Source organism: Hylobates moloch, unplaced genomic scaffold (genome assembly GCF_009828535.3).
Source record: "Hylobates moloch isolate HMO894 unplaced genomic scaffold, HMol_V3 SCAFFOLD_5, whole genome shotgun sequence".
Lineage (NCBI taxonomy): Eukaryota > Metazoa > Chordata > Mammalia > Primates > Hylobatidae > Hylobates > Hylobates moloch.
In genome coordinates, this window is record NW_026652280.1 from 117,123,893 (window position 1) to 117,150,544 (window position 26,652).

At 50.7% G+C, this 26,652-nt stretch overlaps 1 protein-coding gene across 1 annotated transcript; it reads right to left on the reverse strand.

The window, feature by feature from the left end:
- Positions 1-3,509: 3,509 nt before the first annotated feature.
- On the reverse strand, positions 3,510-13,904 carry LOC116468359 (chymosin-like). Its single transcript, XM_032151969.2, is given in 10 exon segments — positions 3,510-3,673; positions 4,439-4,538; positions 5,143-5,286; positions 6,034-6,147; positions 7,601-7,758; positions 7,761-7,802; positions 9,747-9,874; positions 10,671-10,788; positions 11,765-11,915; positions 13,843-13,904. Coding segments are annotated over 10 exon segments (1,149 nt in total). The 3' UTR covers positions 3,510-3,541.
- Positions 13,905-26,652: the final 12,748 nt, after the last annotated feature.

The following is a 26,652-nucleotide window of genomic DNA, read 5'->3' on the forward strand; positions in this document are numbered from 1 at the left end:
GGCGCTGAGGATTCAGGGAGGAAGAACACAGGCACTGTTTGTCAGCAATTCAGTCAGAGAGACAAATGTGTCAGTGAACAACTATGACACGATAAATGCAATGAGAAAGAGGAGGAGTGGAGACCCTAGAGGAGGTGACATTTAGGCTGGCCTTGAAGGAGAAGGAGCCCTTCACAGATTAGAGAAGGTGGAAAGGCATAGCAGGCAAAGGGAACAGGGGGCGCAAACTCCCAGAGGCGAGCCCTGCAGGTATTGGATGTGGCTGTGGCAGAAGGACAGACGGCGGGCAACACCTGCTCGGTGGACGTGAATGGCCACCAAGGCTTCCTCGGCGGCCCCTGACTGCTTGGACCTTATTGGCAGATAGGGCTGGTGGGAGATCCAGAACAAGTCAGCCCCGCTCTGCAAAGGGGCCCCTGTAGCCTTGCAGCTCCTCCCTGGCCTCCAGGTAGGCCCTCTTCACAAGCAAACCACGGATGTGCTGGTGGCCCCTTCCCGAAGCCTGCTCACTCGCCACCTAGCACAGCCCTCAGAAGGCCTGACCACAGAGCCCAATGTGGGCTCCTTCCCAGAACCTTAAAGCCCTGGTGGCAGTTTGTCCTTCTAACATGCACGGAGGAGTTCCAGGGGAACAGCAAAGGAATGGGGAGTGTTCTAGGCCAGCCAGGGGAAGGAGAAGACATGGGGAGTGGACCTGAGTGTGTGCTGGGAAGGGGGGATATAAAGATCCAAGAGGAAAGAGGAGATGGAGAAAGCAGTGTGACTCTTGAGGACCTCACCAAATGACTCATTCATTCATTCACCCTGCAATACTTGATAGGAAATTCCATGAATTGGGCACCTATGATATCAAAATGAGAGGTGAGGCCGGGCATGATGGCTCATGCCTGGGAGGCTGAGGTGAGTGGATCACTCGTGATCAGGAGTTTAAGACCAGCCTGGATAACATGGTGAAACCCCATCTCTACTAAAAATACAAAAATTAGCTGAGTGTGGCTGCACATGCTCGTAGTAACAGCTGCTCAGTAGGCTGAGGCAGGATAATTACTTGAACTCAGGAGGCAGAGGTTGCAGCAAGCGGAGATTGCATCACTGCACTCCAGCCTAGGCAACAGAGTGAGACTCTGTCTCAAAAAAAAAAAAAAAAGAAAGAAAGAGAAAGAAAAAGAAAAAAAATGCGAAGTGCACAATGTCTGTCCTCAGCAAGCTCACAGGCCATGATGAAGACCAACAGGGAAATAAGTGGTATGATACTAAGCCCCCAGGCTCGTCAGGAGCATCCCGAAGAGATGTGGACTGAGTTGAGGTTTGAAGGTTGATTGAAAGTCAGAGGAGTTGGAGAGTAGAGAACATTCCAGGCAGAGAGTTCTCTGCAGCCAGGATCATTGCTGAGGCCACAGGGGTGCTATGCTGCAACACTGAGTTAGCCCCAGTGGGGAGCTGCCCCACACACCAGCCTCGCTGTGCCCTCACTGCCCTCCCAGGACAGGGGTCACCACCAGGGCCAACCGGGCAGGGGGTGAGACAGGACCCATTTGGTCCAAACCTCACATTTGTGAAAGTCATCATATTTAGACTTTCTACATTATCTCCAGTTGGGATGTGGGTGTTTAAAATACAGTTGCTAAATGTAAACCATTGAAATCTATAACCATTTTTGTAAGCCTATTTGGCATTTGTTTAAATATACAAGAAGTGTAAAAATAATGAAAGTGGCCCAATTCTGTCTCGTTCTTGGCAAACAGGCAGTATTGGTCCTAGATAAGAACAGTGAGGCTTAGAGAAGCCTCCCAAAGCCAGACTGACTCCTTGGTACCTCACTAACCTCGCTGGCCCAGTAAGATTCAAACGGCAAGGCCTGCCCATTGCTGGCACCACCCTCTGTCCTTGAAGTCCTGGGATGTTCTCCTGTGGCCTCTGCACCATCCCACACCAGGCTTCTCGGCTCACCCAGGAAGGGCAGCCTGAGCCTTCCTGCTCCATTTCACCCCCACAGCCCAGTCTCTTCCCTGCAGGAGGCCACGGGCTGCTTTTGTGGCCAAGCTGGCTGCACAGCCGCAAACCCAGACAGGCACCACAGGCAGTATCTCCACTGCCCCGGGACCCTCATCTCTTTTGTCCTTGGGTACCACTAAGAAAGGCCCCAGGAGATGCCCCCAGATGGCTTGTCAACCGGATACCATTGGCAGCTGCCAGTGGGAGAAAGAAGTCAGAGCCCACTCTGCTCCCGCCCCCCACCTCACTCCTCATGAAGGACAGTCTCCTTTGTGAAGTGTCACTGCCAAACCTGCAGGTTCCGGCTCCTGGAGACATGGACGTTACTCACCTGCTCCAGCTGTTTGCATGGCAGGCCTGCGGTCAGCCTGAGGTAGGGGCAGGAGCTAGATAGCAAGACGGCCCCACCCCCTTCCCAAGGCCTTCTGAGGGTTGAACTACTATAAAGGTGTGACAAAGTCTGATCACTATATTTGGGGTGGGTAAAGCAGAGGGGACAAGACTAGCTATGATTTAGAAAACGAAGGCCTGGTCAATTGACTTCCCCCCGATGAGAAAAAGACTATCTAAAGAGGGGGGTGCAAAGAAAAAGGGAGGAGGGCTAGAGAGCAGACACATGCAGCTCCCAGCAGAGCACTGTCCAGGGAGCCTGCCAAGCAGACTCCAAGCACTGTGATCTCCCCAAGAGCTGTCCACCTCCCTCCCAAGGTAGCTGAGGGGCCTCAAAGTAGCATCACCGAGAAAAACTTCCTAAAGCCACCTGAATCCCCTTGTGTGACCTGGTAATATTTGGATCTCCTGCGTGGCTCTCTCCCAGGAGGATGTGCAGGGCTCTGTGAGCCTGGGCACTCACAGGAACTCTGAACACTGGCTTCTGGCTTTGACACATCAGCCTCTGAAAGCCAGGTTAACACGAACCTGCCATCGGCAATGGCACCCCTCTGAGCGCTGCCAGGGCCTGAGCCCCTGAGCCTGAGGATGGGAGTCTGGACTGTGGCTCTCCCCCAGGGTGGATGGCAGCCTAGGACTCAGATCTTTCCCCATGCTCCCTGCTCACTCTTTCATCTGACTTCTTCCGACAGCACTGAGGCCCCTCTCTTAACACAGCTGGAACCTTCCTCTCCAGGGGCCAAGTGTTCTCTGTACATCCCCACACCACCATGCCCTTACCTCTCATTCCCCAGGAACAAATGAGTCTTATCGTGCGAGGGTCTCCCCTCTTGTGCCCTTTGCCCAGAAAGCTCTAGAGTGAAGGACAGGTAGGTAAGGCACGCCTTGGTCTTCCCTGACCTGAGTTTGAAATAGTCATTGCCCTCCAGGTAGTCTCCACCCACCAACCCTTCCCACCATGTAGTTCCTGCTGTGCCCACACACCACCTGGCAGTCACATCCACACCCACAATGGCGCAGAGCTCCAGCCCCAGTGACAACAAGGGAAGTCAGGCTTTGCAGAAATGCAGTGTTTATTGGGAACCATCTGCCTGCACATCTCATCTATGTGCGTGTGTGTGTTTGGTCACATTGAGGTCCGTGGCCAGTGATGCAATCAGACAGCCTTCGCCGGCCCCACATTGGCCCTGTCAAAGACACTGTAATACTCCCGGATGAAGCCATCCCCCAGGATCCACTGCTGGGAACTATAGTCACCCTGGAAACTACTGGTGCAGAAGCCCTGGTCCTGGGGAAGGCAAGGCGGAGATGATGCTGGTCCCAATCCCATTTGCTGTGCCTAAAGATAGGCATTTATACCCCACCCACAACTCCTCCTCCTCCGTGACGTCATTTTATCCTTGAAATGACCTTCCCAGATAAACAAGTATTGGATTCATCTCTCAACAGATGAAGAAATTGAGATTCAAAACATAAAATGACATAATCCAGGATCACCGGGTGGGGCTCTGGCATCCTCAGTCCTGTTGCCTGCACTGGACCCCACTCCCCATCTCTCATCCTCCCCAGCCCCTGCCTCCTGCTCTCAGTACCTACTGCCCTGATGACCAGCCAGAGGAGGCCTGGGAGTGGAGGTCAGTGGTCAGTGGGGCCAAGGGCTGGGCCCCACAAAGCCCAGGCTAGCTGAGCAAACCCTGCACAGAGCTCTAGGCCCCAGGACTTAGAAGCTTGAGCAGCAGAGGGAGGTTCCCATAGGGAGATGTGGACCTGCCTACCCCACCCTCCCTGACACCTTGGCGCACCGCCCCTCCTGTTCCCCATTTTTCCCAGGATGAGGCTGAAGTGGCCACAAATGAGGCCCCAGGACAACATGGCCCACTCAGAAGGGCCGGTTGGTCCAAACGCATGCCCCTCCATTCTCTGTGGAGTCCATACCACTTCTTATCACCACCATCACTGCCTCACCAGGGGCCCAACTGGGGAGTGGGGGAGGAAGCTGGTGAAGAAGGAGGAGGAGGAGGAGGAGCCCGGGCTTCCCCTCTGAGACTGATACCTGGCTGGTGTAGGCAGAGGGTGGCAGGGGGTACTTCTTGCCGTGGATCTCAAAGACAACCGTGGGCATGCTGCTCAGGCGCCCACAGTCGATGTCAAACGAAAGAACCAAGGGAGGTCCTCTTAGAAGCGGCGAGTGAGTAAGCTGATTGGAGGGGTTCTGGAAGGGCCCAGAACCCCTCCTGCCACCCCATGAGCCATGGGGTGGGGAGGGGGACCTGCCTACACCTAGGACCACAGGGAGGCTCTCAGGGTGAGGCCTGGTCCCAAGACATGGTTCTCAAGAGTCATAGCTGTCATCAACCCAGGGACAGACCCAAGCTTGGGACCCAAGGGGGTTGCCTCTGTGTCTCCCCATCTAGGCCCAGCCAGAGCTCACAGGGATGCTGGCAGCATTCGGCCGTCAAGGGGAGAGGGACAGACTCGGGGGTGGAGGAGGAAGAAGGGGCGCAGCACAGGCCAGCGCGTCAGGGAGGACACCCCTCCTGGAGGAACAGGAGGTCAGACGGCAGCCACTACCTGAGGCATGGAGGCTCCCACAGCAATGGAGCCGGAGCCAAAGCCAAAAGCCCCAGCAGAGGCCTCCGGAGAAACCCCAACCTCGGCTAGGAAACGGGCTCCCTCACCACCCCTGCATCATCTCATTTGCGTGAAGGGGCCCCCACTTCAAGGCAACCTTGTGGGGCATTGGGGCCTGGCCTCGCCTCATTGTACTGGCCCGCGGTGGCTCCAACGGCCTGCTGGATGTTGAGGATGTCGCTGCCAGGCCCCACCAGCAGGGAGGTGCCGGTGTCCAGGATGGCCCGACAGCCACCGTCACAGGCCACCACCACGCCATCAATGATGACACTTCCGAGGATATGCAGGATGGCCTCATCCAGCCCTCCCTCCCCAGGTCCTTCCTACCCTCCCCTGCCAGGATCCGCAGTAGGGAGGGAAGGCCCCCAACCCTCAGCCCCTTCCCTGGGGCCCCTTCCTGGAGGCCCCAGTACTTTCTGAGCCCAGAGAAAAGACCTAAAACCATTTTCTTCCAATTCAGTGGCTAAATTGAGGACATCCCACTTTCCCTGGGACAGAAACTTCAATAAAACAACAAATTCACCCACATTAAGGAGTAGAGCGAGTACTATACTCATTGCCTGAGATCTGGTTTCAAGTTGTTTCTCTGTCATTTACTTGCTGTGTGTCTCCAGCAAGTTACCCAACCTTTTTGTACTCAGGCTTCCCATCTACAAAATGGGTACATTAATAACCCCTTCCTTGACTTCCTCAAGGGGCGGTCCTGAGGCTCAAACTCAATGTTAATCCAGTGAGGAATAAATGAGACAGTCATATAGTCATTCAGCACAGCACCTAGCAGGCGGTAGATGCCCTAGAAAGGCAGCTGGTCTTGTTCATAAAGTGCAGGTGAATGTGTGGCACTAGCACCGATAAAGGTCACCGACCTTGGAAGTGTCTAGTTCAGATTCTCGTGGGTGGTCTTACGAGCTGCTGTGCTGCAGTCCTCAGAGTGTGGTGGCCTGACACCCGGGCCCTCACATTCCACACCTGGATCAGCCTCTGGCTGAGGCCCACACAGGGTGGCCGCTCACCCACCTGTCCACAGTGAACTGCCGGTATTCTTGCACAGTCACGGGTATCCAGTGCAGGGAGCCTGTGCAGTAGGACAGGTCAATGGCCCCCAGCGTGAGCATGCTCCCCTGGTCATTCCTGAAACCAAGGTGCCGCATGCTGTTTCAGTGAGGCTCGGAAAAGTGGTGCCCAGCCCCACCCTGGGGCGGACGCCACTGAGACCCAGCCCACCCTCCTCTGCCCCACCCCTACCCCACGCTTCAGATGAGGTCTCCGGCCTCCTCTGGTTCCTCCTCCGCTGGGCTTGCTCTGATGTCAGCGGCAGCACCTTTCTCCTGAGCACTGCAGCCCCCACCCCGACCCCAGAGAAAGTAACCCACTCCACAGGTCCTGGGACTGCCAGGCTGTGCCCCAGCCACCCTCGCGTGTGCCCAGCTGTCTCCCTATGCACCTACTCCCTGTCAGCCACCACCCAGGGCTTTCTGTCTCCAGTACGAAAGGGGGTTTTCAACAAAATCTACACTTTGGATTGAAACTGCCACCCGAACGCAAATCCCCTCTGTTCCTCTTGGGGCCATGTCTCACACGTGACTGGGAAACATACACTGTACCCACCCACTTCCGGAGCACTGCCTTGGGCTCCTAGAACTCATCCAGCCCATCCCAGCTCCCGGCTCCGGTACACGCTTTCTCCCCAGACAGTGCCCACTCCTCCCTCAGCAAAGCCTGCCCTGGCTGCCCTCAGCTGGGGCTTCCCCTGTTATTCAGCCTCTGACACACCCAAATCTCCCCTGCAGTGCCCTTATCACACTGTTTGATTACAATAGTGTGTGTAATGGTGTGCTGTCTGCTTCTCCTGCTAAAATGTTAACTGCCAGTTTGTCTTATCTGCTGATGTGTCCCCATCTCTGGCAGAGCCCCTGCACATAGTAAGGGCCCAGTAAGTATCTACTGGGTGAACAAATGCATGAGTGAATGCACTAATTAGCCCCCTAACTGCATTCCCCTGCCTCAGCCATCCAGCAACTTCTCCGGGGGAGGATCCCTTTCTCTCCTCCCTGCCATCCTCCCCTCTGTCTGAGCCAAGCTGCATCATCACAGGGTGCAGGGAGGTAGAGTAGGAAGCACAGGGCTGGGAGCATGAGCCCCAGGCTCCAGGCCTGGCTCAGCCGCCACCACTCAGGGTGTTGGTCCCTCACCAAGCCTCAGCTTCCTCCCTAGTGAAAGGAGTAGGTTGGACTCCTTTGGAGTCAGCTCTAAAAGTCTGTGCATCTCAATGACATTAGCAAATGGTTATTGAGGCCCTGCCACTTTGGGAAAAAAGAACTTGAAAGCCCCTGTGCAGAGGTGGGATCCGGCTTTGTTTTTTGAATGCCGGAAAGGAAAGTCAAATTTTGATCCAGTGAACTCTGGCTGCATAAACGACTGTATCATGGGCCTTTGGACAAGAGGTTGGATGTGCCTGGAAAGGAGAAGGTTTGCTTGGATGCTGGCGACTACCCTTGAGTGTCCCCAAGGAGTGGACACTCTCCTCAGCCGACAGTCCTTACAAGGACGTCAAACTTAGGCCCCAGCTGGGCACAACTCCTACCTGCTCATGTAGACTGAGAAGAGGTCTTGGGCCACCAGGTGCCTCTGCATCATGTTGTTAAACACGGGCACTGACTACTCAGAGGCAAGAGAGGGATAGGCCAGTCCCAGGATCCCATCAAACTTGGAGCAGGTGAAGATGTCGCCAGGTGAAGATGTGTGCTCAGGCCCACAGTCTGGTGGGGGTCCACAATGTTGGAGACCTGCAAGAGAATCATGACCTCCACTAGGTCCAGCAGCCAGAAACAGAAACATCCCAGGCATGGGGGCAGCCAGTCCCAGGTCAGGAGCCAGTATCCCAGTTCCAGTTCCTTTCCTCTTAGAGGCAACATAGTTATTTGCCCTTAAGAGACAGAAAACAAAAACAAAACCAACAACAAAAAAAACCCACCTCTCCTTTCCTGGCAGTTAGTGCAATGATCTAGTGGAATCGTTGTAATGAGGCAGGGGAGGAGGGGAACGGAGGACAAGGTGGACACAGACACTGGTGCTCGTTGTGCAAAAGCTGGGACTGAGCTCAAAGAAGGGGGCAGAATGAGGGATGCTCCAAGGCTCTCTGCAGGCCTGCAGCCCTCCCACCAGCTGTGCCCAGAACACCTCCCAGCAAATAGCCATAGAGGCAGCAGGAAGTCAAAAAAGAACATGCACACCCTTCATGTCTCCAAGACCCAGGTATAGGCTCCTGTTCTGCCATGTGCTGACCGTGTGACCTTGGATGAGTACCCGCCTGAGCCTCAATCCCCTTATCTGTTTAAGGGAATAATAATACCTACATCTCACATCTCAAGGCAGTGCTTAGACTAACTAATACTAACACTGAGCATTTATTGACATTTACTAAGTGTTTGATTATTGAATATTGATCAGCACTATGCTAAGAAAGTGCTAACTCCAAAATATTTTCTTAATCTGCCCACTTCTTCAGATACCCAATGTACCCACCAGCCTACTCTGACCACTACTACCTCTTGTCCCGAAGTGGTCAGGACACCTGTCCTGCTTCCACATGAGACCGCTAAGCGGGGGCTGACCCTGAGGCTCTCTCCTCAATCCCCTGCCCAAGATAGTGAGTGATAGCAGCCCACTGCAGCACTGCTGAGGTTCCAGGCACTGGGCCAGCTCTCCAGTGAAGATGCACCCAAAATAGCAGGGAAGAAAGTGAATGGCTCAGGCCAGCAGAGGAAGTAGGACCAGGCAGGGGAATTCGCCGTCAAAGGCCTGGCTGCTGGCCAGCTCAGCAAGCAGCCCTGAGGCCTCTGCTATCGGGTGTGGACTCCTGAGGGGGCCTGAGCAGAGCATCCTGGTGGGCACCTGCCCAGCGAGGAAAATACTGTCCACAGAGAAGGGCAGTGCCCTTCTGGACTCAAAGCAAGAAAGGTTTTAGCCAGACCCAAGGAAGAGGCCAAGGAAAGTCAAGGTGGTCAGCACTGAGAGACACCACCGGAGTTTTGACGTCAGATGGTGCATGCGGAAGGAAAGAAAGAAGCAAACATCCATTGGGTACCTACTATGTGCCTATCACTGTATTAGGTACTTTGGAGGCAAAAAGAGTCAAGGGAAAGGGGAGCCCTTATCCTAGAGAGACGGGTGCTCCGGACCTGAAAGAAGATGCTGCTCTGACTTACAAAGCGTGAGGTCAAACCAAGAGCACTGCTCAGAGAGCCAGAGACAAGGTCCCACACTCAGCTCCCCCCGGCACCAGCTGCGTGAATTCAGGTGACTTATCAACCACAAGCCTCGGTTTCCTCATTTGAACAACGAGGATAATGACACCTTCCTCAAAGGGCTGTCGGGAAAACAAAATTTAAAAATAAGATCATACATAGGACACTGAAGAGCTCAGTCCTGGCACCAGCTCAGAATTCGGAACTAACTGTGTCAAGGATGGGAGACGGGATCAGGGAGACGGGAACCCGGACCTGAGAGGGCCCTCAGGTGGGGCTCTGGGTGCTGCCACGGGAAGGAGAGGCAGGAGGAAGGGACGGCCAACAACTGGCTGCTGGCTAAAATCCCTTTCCTTACCTCCTGAGCCACCAGGGCAGGCAGCACCTAAAGGGCTCCTCAGCACAGTGGAGGTGTGGCCCACCGGACTGTGTGGGAGGAGAGTGGCTGGTGGGAAAGGCACAGTGAGCACTGGCCGGCGCAGCCCCACTTATGGTGACAGTGGTCATAGCCCAGCAAGCCTGCATGCTGCCTGTGCCACACTGGATGGACAGGGACTTGCCCATGTTCTGGAAGGTGGAGGACTTCGACAGATCGGAGCGTTGGTGGTTTTCTGAAACACAGACCCAGAGTTAGTGGGGCCCTTAGAATCTTCTCACCACTCACGGTGCCAGCCAGGGCTGAACCCCTCAGCAGGCTCTGTAAGAATATGGCCTCAATACTGGCAATTCTCTCTATAGAGAATAAGCAGCCCATTCTCTCTAAGGCCTTGGTCCCACAGTTTAAAAAAGAACATGATTCTTTGCTACTCGCCCTACCTCTCTGACTTCCAGTGCTACCTACGTAGCTTCTGCACAAAAATGAAAGGGAAAAGCCCCCCTGAAGATTCCATGGATGTTTTGCTTTTACCAGCTGAGTAATCTTAGCCAAGTCCCTTTTCCTCTTCAAACCCTAATTTCCTCATCTGTCAAATGGGGATGAAAAGAGCACCAATCTCCCAGGATTGGTGGAGAAATAAATAATTAACGTGTGTTAAGCATGTATTCATTATTTGTAATAGACCCTCTAACTTTACTCTCCCAGCACTCACTGGCACATCATAGCCCCATTTTATAGAAAGGAAAATTCAGGATCCAAAAGGGTAAGCAGCTTGCCTTGGCTCCCAGTAGAGACAAAAAAATTAAATAAAGGTCCCTAATTTTTAGCTAAAACCCATGATTTTCAAATCTTCCCAGTGTGTGGTCAGTTGGGAGGATGAGTGAGGAGGCTGACCACAACCAGGAGGCTGGGAAGGTCAGAGCCAGCTGTCCTGCCACCCCATGTTTCCCCCCAGCCACCCTGACCACCCTGGCCACTCGGCCGGGGCATCCAAGCATGAGGGGCTGGGGCAGTAGAGGGCGGTCACTCACGACAGGCATCACTGTTGCAGTAGACAGAGGACACCCAGAGATCCAAGGAGCCTGTATCAGACACCACAGTGAACTTCTGGGGAGGAGTCCTGATGTAGATCTTCCCGAAGTACTGACACTGAAGACAGACAGCACTGGGTCAGAAGTGGCAGCACCAGGGGGCAGGAGGATATGGGTTGATGGTGGGCGGGGAGCGGGGGCACTTGTGGAGGCCCTGTGCTTTCTGCCCAGAGACCTGGGTGTCTCAAGGAAGGCGAAGATACCGCAGAGGGTTCTTGACCTCCAGCCCTCACCTGGTCTCCCATCCCCAGCCACACTTGGCCTCATCCTTCCACAAGCCGTGCAACCACTGCTGGAATCAGCCTCAGAAGCAGACCTGGGTCCTAAACTTAAATCCTGCCTGGGTGGGACATGGGCCACCTCTGCCAGGGCAAAAAGAATCTGGATTGAGAGGTGGGGCATCAGCTAGGTGTGGACCCCATGTCCCGGCCCAAGTGGCCCCTGCCACGCACGCCTCCCCTCCAGCTCTCCCCACTGTCAGAGCAGACGCTGGGGGCGGGCAGTGAAGATGACCTAGATAAGGAATGAGAGCACAGAAGAGAAAAAAGGCTGGTTGTTTACCGGCAAGAGTGACGGCTGAGAGAAAGACAAGCTCCAGGAAAGAACAGGCACCAGGGGCGCTCCTGCCTGGGTCCTGGGTGGGAGGAAGAGCAAGCTGGCGGCTGCGTCCTGGGCAGCTGCAGAATGGCACCCACTGTCTCCATCCCTGCTGAGCCAGACTAAGACAGAACTTCCTTGGCCGGGAAGGCAGGTGCAAGGTTGGGATGGTCGGCCGGGGTGCAGTTCATGCACTCTTGGGGGATGTTGTGTGAGGAAGACGCCTGAGCTCAGACCCTCCTGGTGGTGGCATTTAGAGCTGCAGGCAGAAGCACGGCCTTTTCTGGGTCAGCCAGCCCCTTGTGGAGCTGACCGAGGGAAGGGAGACTGCCTCTACCACAGGCTCCAAGATTTCTCAAAGAGAAACAGCTGTGGTGAGGCAGGGGCCTGGGGGCGCTTTCCACTTCGTTAGTGGAAAGGCTGGCGGAGCCACTCACATCCAGGTAGTTGGTCAGAGACTCGCTGGCCACCACCCCAGAGTTGGAGTGCTTCCTGCTGACTGCATAATGGTGATTCCTCAGGAAGTCCTCCAGGAGCCTGCGCTCCTTCAGGGCTCTCCTCAGCAACTTCCCTTTGTGCAGAGGAACCCTGAGGAGACGGGGAAGAATTCGTGAGGAGGGTGTGCATCTCCCGCAGGCTGCCCAGCCTCCCAGAAGTGGGTTCCATAAACCACTCCGTACACTCTGTTCCCAGCCAGTCTTCTGATCAATGGCCCACTGACCCCAGGCCAATGGCTTTCAAACATTTTTTAAATCATAACTCAAAGTAAGAAATGTATTTTACATCAGTTCAAAAATCAATGCCTATCCTTGCTAACCGCAATGCACTCTCATATTTTCTATTGCGTTCTCTTTTTCTAATGCTGGTGGAGACCCATTAGAGGCATTTTGCAACCCACTAATAAGTTTTGAAACCCATGGTTTGAAAGGCACTAAGCACATTATCACTCATTCAGTCACCAAATTCTTGCTGTGCCAGACACTGTACAGGGCACGGAGGACACTACTGGAAAGGACACCGTCTCTGCCCACCGGAAGCGCACTGTGTGTAGTGAAAAACGGTGTCTCCCACATGCTGGCAAATGCTACGACAATGATCCTGCCCTCTGTCAATCCCCTTTCTCCGCTCTCTGGATAGCTTTTCCTTAAGATGAGTGGAAAATTCTCAAAGGGTTTCTCAGCACAGAGCCTGGTCTCACAGGGGCCTCCTGAGGGAGCATGAGTTTTAGATGATGGAGGCAGATCAACAGTGAAGAGATCAAGAGAGAAAATGCAGAAACGTTCTAGACCTGGCGCTGCCCTGTCCGTGTCAACTTGGGTGGCTCCCCAAAGCCATCCGAGCTTCAGCTCCCTTAGGTTAACCCGTTCCTTTCCAGCCATTCTCCTGGCCCTGCCTTTGACTAGCCCTATGGCTTAAACTCTCTGGTCCTTAGTTTCCTCTCCTATAGATAGAAGTAGAACTCAGTGATTCCCACAGTCGTTTTTACCTCTAAGAATCACGTGGTCCTCCTCTGGGAGACTGTTGAGATGTGCTTTGAGAGCCATAAATGGCAGCAGTGTTAAGACTCACAGAGAGAATGGATTTTCGCAAGCTGTTCACATCCCAAGTGCTGGGGCAGATAGCGCACCTGGGACCTGGAGGGACTTTATTTTCAGGACTGCCACAAAGATTCCTGGCCAGTCGAAGGCCAGGGATCCAGCTTTCCCAGGGAGGAATCGGGGCTTCTCTGTGCTCAGGGCTTGACCAGACTCAAACCTGAGCACCTGCAGATTACCGTGTGATGTCATGGCAAGAGTGCAAATCCACAGAGGCCAAGTCCTAGCTCCTCCATTACTAGCCATGCAGCCTCGGACAGCTCAGGGACCCTCCTTAGGAACCCTTCCTAAACAACAGTGTCTCATCTGTAAATTGCAAATGATAATATCTACTTAATCCATGAGGATTAGTGGCTTAGTGGAGTGCCTGGCACCTGGGAGCAAACAGCTCAATCAATGTCAGTTATTATTTTGGGAGGAGAACCTGGGATCTTCACCCACAAAAGATTAGTACAATAGAGAACTTTATTTTGTTTAACAAATGCACATATAGCTCTTACAGTGTGCACCGTTCAAAGCATTTTTTAAATATTAACTCCTATAATCCTCACAACATCCCTATGAGATGGACACTACCATTATTCAAATTTTATGAACAGAGGAGGAAACTGAGGCACAGAGAGTTAAGTTAGTGATGGAGCTGGGGATCAAACCCCAGGCAGTCTGACTCCAGAGCCATGCCCTATCCTCCCAGTTGCCCATCTGGCTCCTTGTTCTTTTCACCACACTGTGAAGTGCTGGAGTAAACAGAAGCAAAGTTCCCAGCATGCAAAGGCAAGACTGACAGGGAGCTGTTATCCTGGGAACTTGCAGCACTTCTCCCAAGACTCCCTGGGGAACCAATGGCTGGAAGACCAAGGACAGACCTCCCAGAGAGGACGATGAGATGCCCTTGCCCTCCCCTGGGCTCTGACACTTACCTGATGATGGCATTGACCTCAGAGAGAGCAAAGACTGCAAGGAACACCACAAGGCCCCTCATCCTGGACTGCAGACTGGCCACTGCTCCAGCCAGAGACCACTTCACAGCCTTTATAGAGGGAGCCAGGTGTTGTGTGGCTGGAAGCCCAGACTTCAGAGATAGCTCCTGACTGAAGGTCACTCCACAAGTGCAGTGAGATAACACTCAGGATACCTAAGACCCATGCTGATAAGGACCACTCACACTGAGTGAGGCCATTTATCAGCATGGGTCTTAGGTATTCTGAAGGCTGTCTCAGTATATCGGTATTCCAGGGACTTCAAAGTTGAAGGGTATACATGCCCGGTCTTCAGGCTGAGAAATGTCAACATAGGCCTCTCTGACCTGCTCACCACTTGCAGACGGGACTTCTCGAGCCAACACAGGGGAGGCGCTGCCAGAAATGTGTTCCATGTTCCACCTTATGCTCTGTAAGAGGCCTGTTCCCCACGGATCCCACTCCAACCTTATCTGCCTCCCCTCCCACGATCTGACTCCACTGGAAGCTGGTAGCCTGCCCTATCCATGAATCTGCCCCCAGCCCAATTTTCTAGTGGTGGGGGGACTCAGTCTTCCCCCAAAGTGGCATCTGCGGCAGAGAGGAATTGTTCATTCTGTCATCCCCGTGAATGGAGCTTGGGGTTTAGAGCACAGAGCAGGTGTGTCCTCCACTCCTGCAGAGCACAGTCTAAGAGAGAAGGCAGGCCCGAGGCACATGCACCCCTAAGGACATAGGCTCTGTTCCACGGTGGAAGGGTGCTGAGGAGGGTAGGGGTAAATCGATGCCAGATCACACTGGCATTGGAAGAACGGGGCAGGGCTGAACCGGGAAGGCAGACAAGTGCCCCCACATAGAAGAAGAAGGGAAATATGGCAGTGATACAGTAGGGAACAGCTTAGGCCAGGACTCAGCCTCTGAGTCCCAGTGGAGTGTACAGAGACAGCCCCTCAGAAGCACATGTGCAGGGGGTGTGTTGAGTAGAGGCCCCTGGAGTCTAGGCCGGAGATTCTCTGAGGCTTGTAGCCAGAGAGAGAGTCAGGAGAAGAAGGAAAACAAAGGCTGTGGCAATGAAGCTAATGGAGAAGGTCACGTTCCAACGACCAGGGGAGGCTAACGCTGGCAAATCAGGACTGTGTAAGGGTAAGGTGGGCAAAATAGGAAGGCAAGGGCTTCAGGTCCATGGGAGAGTGGGAGAGCACGATGCCAGCTGCCCAATGTCTGGCAGGACAGATGTCCACGTGGAGAGGGAGGCCTGGTGGGAATGTAAGAAAGGGCAGGGAGGAGCAGCCAAAGAGGCTGGCACATGGTGGCACCAGAAACACTGGTGCCACGGAGAGAGACAGGCTCTGGAGTTGCATGCATTTGATTTGCAAGGGCCTCAGGAGGGAGCCTCAGGAGGGAGCCTCAGAAGGCCAGTAAACAGAACTGATGTTTTGTAACAGAATTAGGAATGCGGTGAGATCTGATCCCCACCATGGCAATGCCTCCCCCCCACCGCATCCCTTCACAAAGCCAATGGCCAGGTCCCCAGAAGGCCAGGACTCTGCCGCTTCTCATGCCCTGGGAAGTGGCCACAAACACATCCAGCTGTCCTGTGGCACCCACCCTCCCCAGATGCCAGGAGCAGACTTCAAAGTCAACGCTAAATAGCACAACTTGCTTCCTGATTTCTTCCCTGAGGTGGCCGCCCTGCCAGGCCAGGGCCTGCATGCCCCACGCTGATGTCCCTGCCTCTGAGCAGTGCTTCTTGCCACACAGCACCAAGCGTAATGCATAGGAGGTGCTCAAGGAGTGTTTGGTTAAGCAAATGAATGAGTGCATGGCCTTGCCACTACTTTTGAGAAGCAGCCAGAGAAGTAGCAAGCGGCATCCTTATGATGTCCTGCAGACAAGGAGATGGAGGCTCAGATAGGTCAAAGGGTTGGCCTGTAATGAAGACAGAGCTTGGAACTGTCCTGAGACTCCTAGTCTAACACAATGCACACTACACCACAGGGCCCAGTTGTTTACAAAATCAGGTGTGGAGGCAGCTCTGCTTCAAGCTCACTCCTCCCCACCTCTGGGCACCCCTCAGGATAGTAATATCCATGTGCAATGGGCCCTGTCTGCCGCATCTAGGGCTAGGGCTCTCTGGGATTAGCAAGATCAGGACGAAGAAGGGCTGCACCACTTTGCCTCATGTCACCAATGACCCAACCTGAACCCAGCAACAAAGTCTCCTGAACAATGACCCTGGACATCAGGCTCAGCCAACTCTTCCACTGGAAGGCGACTCTCAAAGCCAAGAATCAAAGATCCCTCGGCACTGGTTGCTCTGTGTTTGTTCACAAGATTGGACTCAGTCTAACAGCATTCAAGTGCACACTATTAGGAACCCTGACCCAGAGGGCATGAAGCACTAGGAGAGCTTATCCTGGCAGGCCAAGAACTGCAAAAAATTTTAGGGTGGAGGGTAGATCATGTGACAGAATTAAAAAGAGTCAAAGAGAACCAAGTTTATATTCCAGCTCCACTTTTTATTAGCTGAGTGACTTGGAAACTTAGTTAAGCGTTCTAAACTTCTGTTTGCTCACCTGTGAAATGGAGATTTTTAAAGGAGTAAATGCATGGTGTCTGACACTAGGTAAGTATACCATAAATATTATAGATTTTTAGTGGGCTGAATGATATTCTGAGAGTCTTACTTACGTAGAAAGTCTGTTTTCTGCTTTCTCTTTATCTCATGAAAGGAAAAGCCTGCTCTGCCTTTCTTTGCCTCACAAAAGGTGTGTGCAGAGAAGAAACAGAAGTCACCTGCAGGGTTTTCAGGGCACTGTTGCCAGAAACCTAAGCCCATATGAGAACCCAAGGCTCCTTGGAGGATGCAGAAGGAAGAAGCAAGAAAAACAGGCAGGTCTCGAGTGGCAGGGCCTTGAGCCCTGCTCCATGGTGGTAGCCCAGGGAAGTGGCAAGCCCAGAGAAGAGTGGCTGTGTGGCTCGTCTGGGGGAGTATGACTAAGGCAGCTTCCAGAAGATTGGGTTGGCCCAGACAGGGCACGGAAGCAACGGGGGCTGGGGTAGGAACAACAAAGACCTGACATGCTGGAGAGTCACCTGGATCAAAGCACAACAATGGGGCATTGACAAAAATGACCAAGATTAATTTTCCCCTCAACCTTAGGGAGGAAGGCAGGGATAGGCAGGAGGGCCAGTGGGGGAGGGGCCGCACTACCAGCCTGACTCAGCAGCAAACTCTCCTGGACGACAGCCCTGACGCCAGACTCAGCCACCCCTTTCTGTGCTCTCAAAAGATGGGGGCACACTGCAGAAATTCAACTGATTTACAGAAGATGAAAAGACCTGCTGCTCTGTACACACCTGAGATTTGGACTAGCACCATGAGCTTGTAAATCTCACATTTTACAGATGAGGAAATAGAACCAGGGATTGAGGTGAGTCATTCAGAGTCACACAACTGTAGTCATTTGTGAGTCACATTTGTAGAAAGCCAAACACATGCCAGCACTTGATACTCTTCTCTTTGATCCTTACATGACCCTCTCAGTATCTCTGCCTCAAGCCTTTGGAAGAGGAAAATGAGACACGGAGAAGTACCTTGCTCAAGGTCACACCACTTTGCAGTTGACCCAGGACTTGAGCCCAGGATGGTCACACATGCACTCCCAGGGGCTATACTCCCCTGCCACCTGGCCCCCTGCAGCTTGCGGTGTCATCCCTTTGTACTTCCTCCTGAAGCGCTTTTCACAGTGGGGTCACACATTAAATCCTTCCATCTCCCATCCAATTGTAGGCTCCCCAGTCTCTGTGTCCATTGCAAATGCATAGAAGATGCTCAAGAAATTGACGTGAATTGGCTTTATTGGTGCTCATATCTGAGTGGAGATCAGAAGCTTATGTCAAGGTGTTACAGTAGGTAGCTAGCCATGTATGAGTACGGCAGGCGAAGACTCTCCACACACGTCAGGAGTGTTTGGCGACCATCAGGTGATGGTCGGGCGGTTGTTAACTGTCTCTCTAAAGTAATAATTGATCACAGCCAGCACCAGCAAAAGGCAGGCTCCTAGTAGACAGAAAACACCTGGAACTGGTGATCAGCAGCTTCCCAATAAGATCTCAGGAGTCAGGAGAAATAAGGCAAGATCCCAGAAGTATGCCAACGTATAAGACCCCAAGTCACAAGGTCAAGCCACACACTTCGTCTCAAGTCGCCTGTTTGGCCCTCTTCCAAGAGTACTTTCTTTCCTTTCCTTACCGCACTAAAGCTTTTTAATAAACTTTCACTCCTGCTCTAAAACTTGCCTTGGTCTCTCCTTCTGCTCTTTTGCCCCTCAGTTGAATTCTTTTTCCTGGGGAGGCAAGAATTGAGGTTGCTGCAGACCTGTACAGATAACTACCATGCTAACAAAATGGGGTGTCCCTGGGCACTGATTTGTTATAGCCACTTTGTGGGTCAGTCCCCAGGCTCAAGGAATCTAGACCAAGGGGAGTCATCCCCCTCCAGCACCAGGTAACCAGTGATGAAATCTTATCGTGGCTTTTCTAAAAACTTTTTAGAATTTTTAGAATTCTGCAATTCGGCAAAAGATGACTGAATCATGTCCACACTTGAAAAGCCTCAGAGCCTAAAGAAGACTAAGGGGCCCTGGGGCATTTACTGCAGGACAAATAGGGAGCAATGGCTCAAGTGGAAGAGACAACCAGGAGGTGGAGACCTAACAAACATCGCCCTGCACATTTGTAGAAATTCCCACCCTTCTTCTTCCTCGCCACAAAATGGCCCCTGTGCGTGGTGTAATGGCCTGTCCACATGCTGAGGTCAGCAGAACATTCGGTTGAGAATAACTCCCAGCCTCCATACCTGCACAGTTATTTGTTCTGCATTAAGTGGCCTGAGCCCTGGAAACCTCTGCCCAATGCATCATGGAATTGCCATGGGAGAAAGAATGGGGCATGGGCCCCACCCTGCTCATGGAAGAGCATATTATTAGTTCTGAGAAATAGCAATAGTGAAACTCATTCCTGGTTCCTGAATGGAAAGGGAGAGAGGAATAGAAGGAAGGAGAAAAGGCAATTGCCACAACTACCCTGCAGGCCTCTGGGCAGGGAGGACGGCACCCAGCAGAGAGAAGCCCATAGGCTGGTCAAACAGCACCTCATCAGGCCACTGCTAGCTCAGGAGACTTTACCAGCAGAGACCTGCAGTCCAACCTCCTGACCACCAGGAGTCTGGCCCCATCCACTTTCCCAGCCTCATCTCTGCAGCTTCCCAAACAGGAACCAGGCACAAACACTCATCATGCTTCAATCATGACACACATGCCCGTCTCCACACTCTGCTCAGTGCTTCATTGAGATTGGAACACCCTCCCCACCTCCTCTCCATCTTGGAGAAACTTACCTAATACTTTTTGATGTGTTTCAACATGACATGCAACTTCTCCCCTCACTGTGCTTTTACCTGTGCTATACCTCTGCCCAAATGCCCTTCTCTCTATTTTCTGCCTACCCATCTTCTTCAAGATTCTGCTCAAAAGATATGTCCTATGGGCTGGGCATGGGCTCAGTGGCTCACGCCTGTAATCCCAACAATTTGAGAGACTGAGGCAGGAGGATCACTTGAGCCCAGGAGTTCAAGACCAGCCTGGGAAACATAATGAGACCCCATCTCTGTTGTAAATAAATAAAGAAATAATTTTAGAAAATGATATAGCCTGTGTGAAGCCTTTTCTTATATCTCCTATGAGATCATTTGGGAACGGGTTTGGCTGCAAGTAACTGAAAATCTGACTACAGTGGTTTAAATAGCATTTTACTTTTCTCACAAAACAAGAAGTCCAGAAAAATATGGAATTAGTTCAATGGACACCACTGCAATTCATTTGGCCTTTTCCTTATGGCTGTAAATGGCTGTTACAGCACCAAACATCACATCCCATCCCAAAGCAAGAAGAAGGGGAAGCGGGAAGCAGTACCAGCAGACTGCTCATACCTGATGAACTTCATTTTATAGCTCCCAGCTACAAGGTAGGCTGGAAAATTGAGGATTGCACTTTTTTGTCTGTATAGTGGAAGCAGACAATCAGGTGCTGTTGAGCCCACCCACATCGTCTGCAGTAACCACCCACTCCACCACCAGCACAGTTTGCTCCTCAGTCTGGGATGTTCTCAGAGTGCTTATCTCACTGCTGAGTGATGGCTTACACATCAGCCTCCCTCTGGACTAAGAACTCAAGGGCAGGAATTTTGTCTGAATTTTCTCTGTAACTCTAAACACCTAGAACAATGCCTGACCTAAAATAGGCACTCAGTAAATGTTAAATTCATCCTCCCATTCACTCAACACCTATATACAGAAGTAAGCAAATGAGGACGTGAGACTTCCTTTCCAAAAGAGGTCTCCAGTGGCTGAAATCAAGGAGTAAGTCCTCAGGTGACCCACGTGTGGACAGTCAGTGGCCTGTGGCCCACCACAGCTACACCTCCTCCTCTCTGCCAGTGAGGTCACCTGGCCCTTGTGCCAAGCACTGAGCATGTAGAGGTGAGTAAGCTCCTCTCCCTGCCCTCAGGGAGCTTGTAGTCCAGTGGAACACACAGACGTGTAGGCAAATAAGTATAATTCAATGCATGAGTCTTTTGCTTGGCTTATGGACCGGTGCTAATGAGGAAGGGAGAGCAGAGCACTAGCCTCTATGAGGAAGGTCAGGGAGCTTCATCCAGGGATGAGCTGGTATATTGACCATGTTCTCTGATCTTCCATATTCTCGATGCCCTGTCCTCTGGGGCCTTGATCCTTGAGAGACTGCTGTCACAGGACTAGCTAATTCCTAGGGATGGCAAATGACTCCCCTGTGAGCATGTCTTTGATATACAAACCAACCCACCCAGAGCCCACATCCCCAACCCTCTCCTTTATTAAACTCTCAAAGAGCAAGCCAATTTTCTTCCTGTCCTAAACCACCCCAGGTCTGCTGAAATTACTCAAACTATACAATTCTAAGCTTACTCAGAATACCTACCCTGTGTCACCCATTCCTTCACATAACAATGCAATAAAGTCTCTATGTCACACTTTCCTTTCCCTTGACCACCCCAGACAACTCCCCCCAGACCTCCACCTCCTGACTGACCCCAGTGCTTCCCCGTGTGGCCCTACATGCCTCCTATGTCTAGGGGTCTGTAAGCATAAACTTCTTCCTTCATGACAATCATGTCCATGTCTGCATGTCCTACCATACCTAATTAAAACAAATCCCAGGTATAAATTTCAGAACAGCTGGCTAGGAGGGATATCATGGGGCTAGGCCTGGGGAGCATCTAGCACATCCCTGGGCAGATCTAGCCAGGAAACTCAACTGACAGGTGCTGCACTGATCAAGGTAACACTGAGATGCCCACTTAGATACAGAGCAAGAGATGAGATGACCCCTGGGAGAGCCTCCTCCCCCTAGTGTGGACCCTCTTTGATGCTCCCAACTTGAGGACTAGACATTAGTTTCATGATGCTCCTGCCACTAACATTTCAAGATAATTTGGGAAGTGCTGAGGAGAGATTCAGCCGCCCCCTTAGCAAAGCATCAAGCTTGATCACATAACAGTGAATGTTGGCGAGCACTGCCGCTGACCAGGCAGCATCCTAAGCCCTTTACATGTATAAAATCACTTCTTCCCAGCCACAGACCACCACAATCCTGTAAATGAGGTACTATCTGTCTCATTTTAAGGGAAGTGAAACACAGATCAGTTCAATAAGCTGCCCAAGACCACACAGTCAGTAAGGGGCAGGCCCAGGATTCAGACTCCGGTAGCACAACTCTAGAATGAGTGCCCTGGACGGCGACAACACAAAGCCAGAGCTGACACTTGCATTTTTGTTGCTAGAGTGCCCAGCAGGCACCGCAGAGATGGGAGCAGATGTCTGGAAGCAGAAGAGGTGCTGAGTGGAAAGCAGGGGATGAAGGCTACTTTCCTCCTGGGCAGCCGCCGGCGGGACCAGGCAGGCTTTGCTCTCTCGCCCAGGGTGCGGTGCAGAGTCTCCACTGGACTCCACCACGGGGAGGAAGACCGAGGCTACCCAGCCTCCTAGCTGCTGGCCGTGGCTCTAGCCCACCCTTGCCTGTGTGTCAAGAGAGAATCCAAAACAATGTTCCTTTTGCTGTAAAGGGCGTGATTAGGACAATTGGCAAAATAGTCTAGATCAGATGATAGTATTGTTCTGATATTAATTTCCTGACTTCGATATTTGTACCAATTTTCATGTTAATATTTACAAGAAAATGTCCTTGATTTGGGGGGAATACTGAAGTAAAGAATATTATGTCAGGCCGGGCACAGTGGCTTATGCCTGTAATCCCAGCACTTTAGGAGGCTGAGGCAGGTGGATCACTTGAGGTCAGGAGTTCAAGGCCAGCCTGGCCAACATGGTGAAACCCCGTCTCTACTAAAGATACAAAATTAGCCAGGCGTGGTGGTGGGTGCCTGTAATCCCAGCTACTTGGAAGGCTGAGGCAGGAGAACTGATTGAACCCAGGAGGCGGAAGTTGCAGTGAGCCGAGATCGCACCATTGCACTCCAGCCTGGACAATAAGAGCAAAACTTCGTCTCAAAAAAAAAAGAGTATTATGTCTGCAACTTGCTTCCTAAAAGATCCAGGGGAAGAAAAACATACATATATGTTCTATATAACTATATAGATATGTGTTTTCTTTATACATATGTATTAAATATCAATAATTATATATTTATATATTTTTAAGTTTTATTTTTGTACATAAAATATATAAATATATTATACATTATAATATGTATTTTAATACCTAGAGAGAGTGAGAGAGAGAAAAGGAGGGGGGAAGGGGAGAGGGAGGAATAGCAGACAGAAAAATAATGCAAATGTGGTGAGGTGTCAACATTTCTGATATTTGCGTTAAGGTATGTAGGAGCTCTTTCTGCAAGTTTGAAATTATATCTAAATAAAAAGATTTTAAAGATTGAGATAATCCAAAGACCTCTCCAAAACCATATTTATAAATTTGACACATGCCACCCCACATGTCCAGAGGAAGAAGGTGGAAACTAGACAGGGAGAGAGCCGGTAACTCACAGCCCAGGGCCCTGCCCCAGGAAACAGGCACGTGGATTCAGATGCACTGGGGGCTGCAGGGAAGTGGGGTTAGCAGACAGGTCCTAAATCCCATTTCAGAGTATTTTTCAGGTAGGGAGGTAAAAAGAAGAGGAAAGCAGAGTGGGAGAGAAGTGGATGGGGTGAGAAGTTTCTCTGGTAGGAAACAGGTCCCTTCCAGCTCTGTCCCCACCACCACACAATACCTAGGCACCATGACTGGACAGGGCAGTCCTAAAATGGGATGACGAAGATGGACATGCAGAACACGAGCCCTCTGCAGGACAATGAGGCATTAGCACCGGGTCACACATCTTGAGATCATGATTGATTTGCTTTGTAAATACAGTTTGTGCTGGGCACGGTGGCTCATACCTGTAATCCTACCACTTCCGGAGGCAGAGGCAGGTGGATCACTTGAGCCCAGGAGTTCAAGACCAGCCTGGGCAACATGGTGAGACCCTGTCTCCAGAAAAAATACAAAAATTAGCCAGGGGTGGTGGTGCATGCCTGTAATCCCAACTACTCAGGAGGCTGAGGCTGAGGGAGGATTGCTTGAGCCAGGGAAGTAGAGGCTGCAATGAGCCAAGATAGCACCACTGCACTCTAGCCTGGGCAACAGAGCAAGACCCTGTCTCAAAAATAAAGAAAGAAAGAAAGTTGCAAGGAATCGCTTAGTAGTTGGGAAGGAAAACTTGTTCAAAATTTAATGTTTAAGATCTTCATAATATTAGATTTGGTGAGGTCTCCTTGATATGACACCAAATGCACAAGAAACAAAAGGAAAAATAGATAAATTGGACTACATCAAAATTTAAAACCTTTGTGCATGAAATGACACACATCAACAAAGTGAAAAGGCAACCCATGGAATGGAGGAAAATGTTTGCAAATCATATATCTGACAGAGGCTAATATCTAGAATATGTAAAGAACTTCTACAATTCAACAACGACAACAAAAAACAAATAACTTGATATATTCTTTTTTCCTTTTTATTTATTTTTTTTTGAGACAGAGTCTTGCTCTGTCACCCAGGCTGGAGTGCAATGGCATGATCTCGACTCACTATAACCTCTGTCTCCCGGGTTCAAGTGATTCTCCTGCCTCAGCCTCCCTAGTAGCTGGGATTACAGGCACCCGCCACCACACTCAGCTAATTTTTGTATTTTTAGTAGATGGGGTTTCACCATCTTTGCCAGGCTGGTCTTGAACTCATGACGTCATGATCCACCCACCCCGGCCTCCCAAAGTGCTGGGATTACAGGCATGAGCCACCACTCCCAGCCATAACTTGATTTTTAAATGGGCCAATGACTTGAATAGAAGTGATTTCTTCAAAGAAGAGATACAAATGGCCAAGAAACATATTAAAATATGCTCAACATCACTAATTATTAGGGAAATACAAATCAAGACCACAATGAGATATCACATCACACACATTAGGATGGCTGCTATCAAAAGAAGGGAAGAGGGGAAGAAGAAAGGGAAGGGAGGAGGGAAGGAAGGAAAAGGAGGGAGGGAAGGAAGAAGGGAAGGAAGGAAGGGAGAGAAAACAAGTGTTAGCAAATACGTAGAGAAGCTGGAAACCTTGTATATTGCTGGTATGCATGTGAAATCATGCAGCCACTATGGAAAACAGTATGGCAATTCCTCAAAAAATTAAAAGTAGAACACTATATGATTCAATAATTCCACTTGTGGGATTCTTCAGTTCACTCAGATGAATTGAAAGCTGGGTCCCAAAAAGATATCTGTATACCCATGTTTGTAGCAGCATTATTCACAATAGCCAAAAGGTAGGATCAAGTGTCCATCCACAGAGGAATGGATAAACAAAATGTGGCATATGTGTGTATGTCTGTGTGTGTGTGTGTATGTGTGTGTGTGTATATATATATATATATATATATATATATATAAAATTCTGTCTTAAAAAGAAAGGACATTCTAACACATGCTACAAAATTGATGAACCTTGAAGATGCTATGTTAAGTGAAATAAGCCAGTCACAAAAAGACAAATACTGTATGATTCCGCTTATGTGAAGCACACAGAGGGGTCAAATTCAGAGACAGAAAGTAGAATGGTGGTTTCCAGGAGCTGGGACCACGGAGAGAATGGGGATTTATCGTTTAATGGGTACAGAGTTTCAGTTTGGGAAGATGAAAAAGTTCTGGAAATGGATGGTGGTGATGTTTGCCCAAGAACATGAATTTACTCACTGCTGCTGAGCTATACCCTTAAAAATGGTTAAAATGGTAACTTCTATGTCACATATACAACACAGTAAAAAATAGGTTTACTTGTAAATAAAAATCAGTATACTCTTGTGAACCAAATATCATAAACTATAATCTAGTGAATGGAATATGCACCTTTTGAAAACTCAGAATATAAAGAGGGACACCTTCAGGTTTTATGTTCTCTCTTTGAACATCTGCAAAACTCACTCCTCCCTGGCCTGGTCACTGTGAAAAGGAGAGGTACAGTGTCTCAGTCATGGGGTTTTCAGGACCAGAGGCGACCTTGGCAATGTCTCTTACACAGCCCTGGGTCCCTGAGTGCCCACTGTGTGCTCAGTGCCCCTGCTCTGCTCTTGTGACAGTCATCCCTCCCAGCCTCGGCGTCCTCATCTGGAAACATCTTCTAACTTGTAGGATTTTTGTGATGGTCAGTGAGGCCATGCAAGGTGCCTGGCAACAGCAGGCACTCGAAGAATGCCAGCTCTTATTATTCTCCTCTCATCTAATCACCACCAAGAGCATGCAGGGTGGTTGCTATTATCTATATTTTACAAATGAGAAAAATGAAGCTTAAAGAAGTCGTTACTCAGCTCCAAGATCAGAAGATAGTGTTGCCAGGATTTCAATCCAGGACCAGTTCAACTCCAAAATCCATGATCTTTCTACCCCAGCCTCTCAGGCCTCATTTAACAGATGAGATGCATGAGGCTCAGTGACATTGGCAAGAGTGAAAGCCCAGATGACCACAGGGGCCAGGCAGGTAATGGAGAAGAATATGTTGGCTGATGTAAAAAAAAAAAAAAAAAAATCACCTACCGGAGAGTCTACCAAATTCTATCTGCTTTTACTAAACTGAGGAGTAGGCGTGTAACATTATATGGGCCTACAAAATACTAGAGATTGTGCTTCAAATTATAAATTTAAAAATAAATGTTGAAAAATAATTTTAGGGCGTGGTGGCTCACGCTTGTAATCCCAGCACTTTGGGAGGCCGAGGCGGGCGGATCCCGAGGTCAGGAGATGGAGACCACGGTGAAACCCCGTCATTAGCCGGGCGTGGTGGCGGGCACCTGTAGTCCCAGCTACTCGGAGAGGCTGAGGCAGGAGAATGGCGTGAACCCGGGAGGCGGAGCTTGCAGTGAGCCGAGACTGCACCATTGCACTCCAGCCTGGGCGACAGAGCGAGACTCCGTCTCAAAAAAAAAAAAAAAAAGAAAAAAATGCAATTAATTTAATTATCTTCCAAATTGTTTCATTTTAGATGTCTCACTATGTTGCCCAGGCTTGTCTCGAACTCCTGGCCTCAAGCAATCCTCCCACCTCAGCCTCCCAAAGTTCTGGGATAACAGGCATGAGCCACCAGGCTCAGTGTCCTTCCAATTTTTTTTTTTCTCTGTCACCAG